This window comes from Aythya fuligula, chromosome 5 (assembly GCF_009819795.1).
Source record: "Aythya fuligula isolate bAytFul2 chromosome 5, bAytFul2.pri, whole genome shotgun sequence".
Classification (NCBI taxonomy): domain Eukaryota; kingdom Metazoa; phylum Chordata; class Aves; order Anseriformes; family Anatidae; genus Aythya; species Aythya fuligula.
In genome coordinates this window covers 18,615,946-18,624,459 of record NC_045563.1, presented here as the reverse complement: position 1 = coordinate 18,624,459, position 8,514 = coordinate 18,615,946, and the positions used below count along the sequence as shown (strand labels likewise).

Genomic DNA, 8,514 nt, shown 5'->3' with positions numbered 1-8,514 from the left:
CTCCACAGGCTGCAGCGTGGAGATCTGCTCCATGTGGGACCCATGGGCTGCAAGGGGACAGCCTGCTCCACCAGGGGCCTCTCCACAGGCTGCAGGGGAACTGCTGCTGCATGCCTGGAGCACCTCCTGCCCTCCTGCTACCCTCACCTTGGGGGCTGCAGGGCTGGTTCTCACTTCTTGCTCTCACAGCTGCTATTGCACAGCAGTTTTTTTTCCCTTTCTTAAAACTGCTCTCACAGAGGCACAAACAACATCGGTATCCAAAGACTTCAGAGAACTTGCAGGTGACTTAAAACCTCTGTAATGCAGTGCCGTTGTGTTATACTGACTTGGAGTTTGCTGAAATAAAGCTTTAGTAAGAGGATTTATCTGTCTTTCCATATTGCACATCCTTCAATTAGCAATCTTAGAATTATAGAATCATTTAGGTTGGAAAAGACCTCTAAGGTCACCAAGTCCAACCGTTAACCTAGCACTGCCAAGTCCACCACTAAACTGTGTCCCTAAGTACTGCATCTATGCCTCTTTTAAATACTTGCAGGGATGGTGACTCAACTACTTTCCTGGGCAGCCTTTTCCAATGCTTTACAATACCTTCAGTAAAGAAATTTTCCCTAATATCCAACCTAAGCCTCCCTTGGCACAACTTGAGGTCATTTTCTCTTGTTCTATTCATTGTTGTTTGGGAGAGGAGACCAATCCGCCACCTCACTACAACCTCCTCTGAGGTAGCTGTAGAGAGCAATAAGGTCTCCCTTGAGCCTCCTTTTCTCTGGCTTAAATTACCCAGCTTCCCTCAGCCGCTCTTCATAGGCCTTGTTCTCTAGACCCTTCACCATCCTTGTTGTCTTTCTTCGGACACACTCCAGCACCTTGATGTGACTGGCCTCCAACTGGATTTAGCTCCGTTAAATCTGGATTTAACACCGCAACTGTTTGGGCCTGGCCACTCAGCCAGATTTTTACCCAGCAAAGCGTACACCTGTCCAAACCGTGAGCAGCCAGTTTCTCCAGGAGAGGGCTGTGGGACACAGTGTCAAAAGCTTTACGAAAGTCTAGGCAGACAACATCCACAGCCTTTGCCTCATGCACTAAGTGCATCACCTTGACATAGAAGGTGATCAGGTTAGTCAGGCAGGACCTACCTTTCATAAACCCACGCTGAGTGGGCCCGATCACCTGGGTGTCCTGTGTATGTTGCATGGTGGCATTTAAGAAGATGGCACTATGCTCCATAACCTTTCCCAGCACCAAAGTCAGACTGACAGGCCTGCAGTTCCTTGGGTCCTCCTTCTGGCCCTTCTTGCAGATGAGTGCCGCATTTGCTAGCCTCCAGTCAACTGTGACCTCATAATCCACATCCAAAACAATGGGGGTTTTGTACAGATTCACCCCAGATGCCACTGTGGAAGGCTTTCAACACATTAAGACTTTCCTCTTCAGCAGTTTCCTTGCAGCACATTTCACGCCATTGTTTCTCAAGCTGTATATTAAGGGGTTGAGCAGAGGAATGCCCACCGTATAGAACACAGAAACAGTTTTATCAGTGCTCAGCAAGTGGCTGGAGCTGGGGAAGAAATACATGAACAGGATTGTGCCATGAAATGTGAAAACAGCTGTAAGGTGGGAGGCACATGTGGAGAAAGTTTTTTGCCTGCCCTTGGCAGAACGGATCTTCAGCACCGTGACAACGATGAAAAAGTAAGAAATGATGGTGATTGTAAAAGTGGTTGCCTCAAACAAGGAACCAAATACAGTAACAAGGACCTTGTTGAGATGGGTGTCACTGCAGGAGAGTTTTAGGAGAGGGAGGAGGTCACAGAAAAAGTGATCAATGACATTTGAGCCGCAAAAGGACAATTTTAGCAAGCCATGGGTGTGTATCAGTGAATTTACAATACCCCCAAAATAGGATCCAGCTATTAACAGTACACAAACCTTTTTGGTCACGGTGACAGTGTAGAGCAGAGGGTTACAAATGGCCACATAGCGGTCATATGCCATTGCAGCCAAGAGAAACATTTCTGTGGTGGCAAAAAGTGCAAAGCAGCCATACTGTATAAGGCATCCACTATAAGACATTCCTCTTGACACTTTTAAAAAGTTGAGCAGCATATTGGGAGTAATAGTGGAAGAATAACAGACATCTAAGAAGGACAGGTTGCTGAGGAAAAAGTACATAGGGGTATGCAGGTATGGGTCAAACCTAATGATCAGTATCATTCCTAGATTGCCCAACAAGGTCATCCCATAAATCAAAGAAAAGACAGCAAACAGTGGAAGTTGCAGGTCTGGTCTATCAGTTAATCCTGTGAAAATGAAGCTAGCCACAGTGGTATGATTCTCTTGCACCATCATTTTCATTTAAGTGTTGCCTGCTGGAGTAGAAAAGGAAAGCCACATATCAGAGCATAGGATGGATTGTCAGCATCCCTCACCACCGTCCCTGTGCCACTCATCCCCTCCAGTTTTGGCTTTTACACCTAAAATTATAACCAGTTATCTCATTTCTTTCTAGGTTCCATTGGTCCCCTTTCTTCTATTTTCCATAATTACCTTTCTCCGACATAAGATGGAACAATCCCTGCTATTCAAGAAGACACATAGACCAGACCCATCAAAATCCATGGAGCTGAATTTTGGAAGTGAAGGGAGCTCAAGAAATTTTTTAGCCTACCTCCACGCTCCATGGTAGAGTTCCACTATGCCAGTGGTATTCCTGAATTTGAAGCAGTCCTTGATGCCCCATACCAATGGAGAATTCACAGCTTCTGCAAGCGTGCCTTTTCCCCTAATGCACTTTTGAATGAGTATTTCAAAACATAATGACTAACATTTTCTAAAGTGGTTGATATTTTGAGGTGATTTTACTGGTTTGTGAAATAACTAACAGTCTGTTGGCAGACTGAATTTTAGAAGGCATCAAGCACTCACTGTTGCCCATTTCTTGGAATAACTTTGAAGAAATGGTCCCAAATTAGGGGCTTGTAAGCACACTGTTTTCATCACACACATTTGATGCATGTGACTATCTCATTTGTATAAGCTGCAGTAGCAGAAACCCAGGAACAAATGTACAGGAAAAGAAGATTAAAACAAGCAGTAAGACCTAAACCATTTTCACCAGCAAAGCAGAAAAAACTCTGAGAGACAATGAAAACTCCTAGGTACTTCTTAGCTCAGAGTGGAGAATATTGTCCTCATAAAGAGCCCAAACCATCAATAAATAAGGCTGTAAGCTGGCATCATAGCTTTCATACAATCATAGAATGGCTTGGTTTGGAAGGGACCTTAAAGACCACCTAGTTCCAAACCCCTGCCATGAGCAGGGATGCCACCCACTAGATCAGGTTGCCCAGGGCCTCATCCAACCTGGTCTTGAACACCTCCAGGGATGGGGCATCCAAAACTTTGCAGGGCAAAATCCATAGCTTTAAGTCTCTTTCATGCTTGCTCAGTATCTTTGAGACATCATATCTAAGTCAAAGCATCTTTTAAAAATCTTATTAAGTCATAATATCTTTTTAAAATGTTCTTAAAAGCTACGAAGTCATATTTTTTTCTTATTTCCAAAGCAACAGATGAAGAAGCCTCATTCATGTTGTTTATGCTTTACTCCTTAAGCAGTCATTTCCAAATTTGTGATGCTGTTTTGAGAGATTCCAGTTTAGGAAGGTACTTACGTTTGAGTGAGGTGCCTCTCTCCTGATTTAAGCTATCTGAAAGGAATGCTTCTAGTGTTAGCACTTTCCTAGGTTAGGATACGATGGTCACTTCTGTTGTAAGATAGTTGCCTAGGACAGGTGACTTGAAACAAACTTGAAGATGATCATTTCTTCTCATGGAGTACCACTGTAGCAGAGACTAAGGTGAGGTGAGAGTGCCCAGACAGATTAGCTTAGATCATTAAATGTTAGAAGATACAGACCTTACTTTATGCACCTGGAAGACCAAAATGCTCTTCCATCCATTGAGCTAGATTCATGCACAGGAAAAATTATCTTACATTAGGTGTTTATGACACAACCTAGACATCTGTAACTAGCATTATTAATAAAGAGTAAGTCTTAAATGTTTTATAGCATATCTGAAAAGTACCAGTGTTTATGTTGAAAGAATCATGGTGTGATTTACCATTGTGATGCATTTACCATGTGAGGCATTTTCATTATTTGGATATTGACAAATTCAGTCCTAAGAACCTTTTACTTCCTGCCTTTGATTCATTATGTCATTATCTGCTATGTTACCAGTCTTACATGATGGAAAACAGAAAGAAGACCATGAAAAGTTTTATAATTTCCTAAAGAAGGCTTACCACTCTGTTCCTCTCATTAAAGGTTCAAGAGAAGATTGATCTTCCAGATGCTTTTCTTAGAACAAAATACCCTGTAAGGTAAACATATTTCATGTTAGAAATAAACATTGGCATATTGTAGCAGAAAAAAAAATCACAGAAAATAATTGTATTTTCTTTTACCTGCTTCATTTCATTCTAGGACTGGTTCTATATCTGTGTTAGAGAAAAGTTTATTGGAAAAAATACATGTATTGGAAGAGTTTGGTGTAATTTTTCTGTGGAGACACTCAGCATGAATAGGAGGAAAACAATTTTGAGAGACAGGGAGAGAGAAATGACTGATAGCATTGAAGTTTGATGCTTATTTTGGTTTTGCAAAGATAACACCTCTTGCTTCTATTCCGTCCAGTTCAGGATAAGGAATATCAGTAAACTCCAAATTATTTAATTCCATGGTCATCTGCAATTTATACTTACTGCTATAATACTTCCCTGTGTGAGAAGGGAACCAGCCCCATTGTACATGCAGAGAATCCCTCTCTCAGATGAAAAAACTTGTTGAGATGGAAATGAACTCATACTTGCATTTATATTTTTTCCATCCAGACACCTGGAACAACTAACCAGTACAAATTAATACTACTATTTCAAAACAAGCTTTCAGTATAGAGTAATTGCTCTCAGTTGAATTGTCCCATGAGAAAAGCAATTTATGTTTACAACTGCTTCTATTATTATCAAGTGACTTAAGAGTATTTCTACAGGCTGGAACTAATCAGTGCAGCCAAAGCCACTCAGAGATTGATACAACTCATTTATGAGCTACCATCATTATGTCGGCTAGTTGTCCAGTGAGTATACTGGGATCCTATACATCCTAGTCACTTATAGACACCTATATATCCCTCTCTAAATGTTTATTCTGTGAGCTGAGTCACAACAAAAAGCATGACTGTATCCTGAACAGGCATCTGCTCTGATATTCTGGCATTGCAAGTGCAACACTATTTTAGCAGAAATAGATTAATATATCTATGCAAATCTATTCCCCTTCTCTCCTTGCTTTGCTCTGTATCTCAAGCATGAGGTCTCAGCTTCTCATCTCTAATTATAGACAAGCTATTTTTTGTTTTGTTTTTGTGGATATACTCACCTCTCTTCTGCAATGCTATGCTGAGATATTTGTTTCAGATCCGACTGCCCCTAACTGTCTTTGCACTAGGGATGTACAAAGGGTAGGGTCTGGTTTTGTGTTGCATAAAGCAGGAAAGTGGACTCACCAATAACAGTATCTCCATGAAGACTTACTTTGGACAAAGTAGGGAACTGGTAGCAGAAAATTCTTACCTGGCACTCCAGTAGAAAGGTGGGCACATGCATTTCTACATGTTTAAGAAACAGTCAACCTAAAGCTTTAAAATAAAAAGAATGCCTCAAGTTGTGTCTGAAGGCAAGCATGGCATGATGGTGAGGAATATTCATTTCATGACTGATAATGCTCCTCACTGATCTTCAAGGCAACCTTATGTAGGGCTGTGATATTAATCTAGTTTGAGGGTAACTGCATGGACAAAAGAAAACACAGAGGTGTGGAAAAGCTCTGGTAAGAAGAGCTTAAGATATCTTAAGCTCTTATATATCTTAATATCTTAATATTAATATCTTAAGATTTCAAAACTCTAAAGCATTTAAACTTAAGTCATTCAGGATGGAAATCCCTGGCTTATACATGGCTTAGAACATCCTTTCTTCTTCTTTTCAAAACAGACTTTTATTATTTTCCTATTATTTCATGCTTCTGCAAAAGGAAAGTATTAGCAATGCCTCTGAAGTCCCATGTGATGGGATCAGCCCAAATGGGCCTCCACACTCACCTTGGAACTAAGTCCCGTCTCAGTTACACTCTTACACACACAGGCAACTAGATCCCACTGAACGGTATACTCCTTAAACACTTACAACTCCGACGTCTTCATTTGGATCTTCGCACGCAGAATTACAGGCAAAATACAGTGCTACAGCTGGCAAGGGAGCTCATAAAAAAAGCAAAATCTTTGCTTACCTTTATTCAGGTTCAAGATATCATTAGTCCTGACCTGACTCAAACAGGAGCCACCAAATGGTGGGGCGCCTCTCCTAGATCAAACCAGAATTCAGGAATCAAAGCCATCCCAGAAGAGCCCCCAGTTGTTATAAATGGCTCAGTCTTCAAAACAGGACTATAATCAAAGTTTACAATTTATTAAAGGAATAGAGGTAAGCAAACAGCGCTGGGTGTGCCGGGAATCTCTGCTCCACTAAGACGCACACCAGTTACATCAAGCAGCTGATTTTTATGCTCCTAGGCTAACACACATTCATTACTGCTTCTAAAACAACCAGGGTTATTATAATTAGTTTCCGGAATCCAAACCCTCCTACTGGAGCATGCGTAACAGTCTCCGGTGGTCCCTCTGGGGGGGTCTCTCATGCTGAAGGCTCATTGTCTTCCTCCCTCTTGTCCTTCTCCTTTGTCCAACTTGGCTGTATGTCAGAGACTTGTGCAGCGTCCCCTGCAAGCTTTGTCTTTTAGTCGATCTTCAGCTTTCCCCATCTCCTTAACCTCCTGGCTAGATACCAGAGACTTGCGTCGTGTCCCATGCAATAGTCATAATAGTTAGCAGCTATTCTGAACCCCCCCCAGGTATCAGAGACTTCAAGAAAAAGCCTACAAACACATTTCCCTTCAAGCTCTCTGTTGACATGAATTGCTAAAACATTCCTTTGCAAGGTACAAGAACTATGTACATTAACCACTCTGTTTTTCTGAGACTTGTGCTTATACAAGGGTCTGTAGGTCAGAAGGTCACATTCATCATACCACGTGGCCCTAGCATTGTTCCATATTGACATGAATCAGATGAACACGTTTCACAATCCCCTATCTCCTTTTTCATGGCATTGATTCGTGTTTTCCTTTCCAATCAAGTCAATACTTGCCGAATTGATACCTTGATACCAATTTTGGATATTTTTATTATTATTATTTTCAACAGGGAATGGGTTTTCTCCTTCCCTGGTTCTGTGTCAACAGGTACCGCAGATATTTGCATTCCTTGTATAACCAAGTGTATTAGTCAGGTAATACAAGGTATTAAACATGGAATTATTAACAATCCTCCACATATCCCCAATACAACCATCCTTATTTTAGCAAGCCAATCACCACCCATAAAGTCCCCTCCCATCATCCTCTTAGATCGATTCCATTTGAAAGCTGAACTGGGACATGTGCAATTTTCTTCATTTCTTTTACAGCTTTTCTTTCTGTTGTTGTTTAATCCAGCGGGCAGCTAAACAACACACGGCTGTTCGCTCACCTCCCCCCCTCCTTCTCTGGGATGGGAGGGAGAAATGGGAAAGTGAAGCTCGTGAGTTGAGATAAAGACAAAAAGATAATAATAATAATGACAATAGTGAAGATAATAGTACTACTAGTAATAATGTGTACGAAACAAGTGATGCACAATGCAATTGCTCACCACCCACTGTCCGATGCCCAGCCTAACCCTGAACATTCTGGCCCTCCTCCCAGCTCTTGCACCCCCAGCCTGCCCACTGGCAGGAGAGAGTGAGAAGCTGAAACATCCTTGGCTTGGTGTAAGCACTGCTCTGCAACAATTAAAACATCAGCATATTATCAACACTCTTCTCATCCTAAACCAGAACATAGCATTCTACCAGCTACTAGGAAGAAACACCCTCATCATCAATCTCTAAACAGCAATTACTAAGGTTAAATTTTCCACAGACTTCTCCTTCTCTAGTAAATAATCCAAATCTAAGCGATTTTGATACAAAGCAGTTCTCATCTTGGTATTTTGCTTTGCAATTAATCCGAGCACATCTCCAGTTTTATTTACAACTATTTCTATTACAGCTTGTAACCTAATTATTCTATTAAGTATATATATTGGGGTTCTACAGCCCCAGGATCCATCTTCTGCCCATGTAGCTGGATCATAATAAGCAAACGCCTTCAATCAAGGGGTTGGGCCCACTTTCAGGGTTGATTTGGGTTTGTGTTCCCATTCAGCCTGTCAGGGTGATCCAGCTCCTGGAAAACGAATCACAGATTTATATGGGTTTAAAAAAAAAGGTTCTTATGTTATTTTCTCAGGACAACCTGACCTTAGTGTGGGAGAAGTCCAGTCGAGGCCCTTTCACTCGGCAGT

At 41.5% G+C, this 8,514-nt stretch overlaps 1 protein-coding gene across 2 annotated transcripts; it reads right to left on the bottom strand.

Moving 5' to 3' along the window:
* Positions 1–1,416: 1,416 nt before the first annotated feature.
* LOC116489889 (olfactory receptor 1052-like) lies at positions 1,417–8,279 on the bottom strand. 2 transcript variants are annotated; one of them, XM_032188628.1, is made up of 2 exons: positions 8,268–8,279; positions 1,417–2,343 (listed from the first exon to the last, which is right to left on the bottom strand). In XM_032188628.1, exons 1-2 carry the CDS (start codon positions 8,277–8,279, stop codon positions 1,417–1,419), a joined length of 939 nt encoding a protein of 312 aa, XP_032044519.1. The 2 variants fall into 2 exon arrangements, with proteins under 2 accessions (XP_032044519.1, XP_032044518.1); XM_032188627.1 differs by lacking the exon at positions 8,268–8,279 and having other exon boundaries at positions 1,417–2,358.
* Positions 8,280–8,514: the final 235 nt, after the last annotated feature.

Coding starts and splice junctions, on each gene's coding strand:
- LOC116489889 (XM_032188627.1), bottom strand. CDS start 2,358: ATGATGGTGCAAGAGAATCATACCACTGTGGCTAGCTTCATTTTCACA.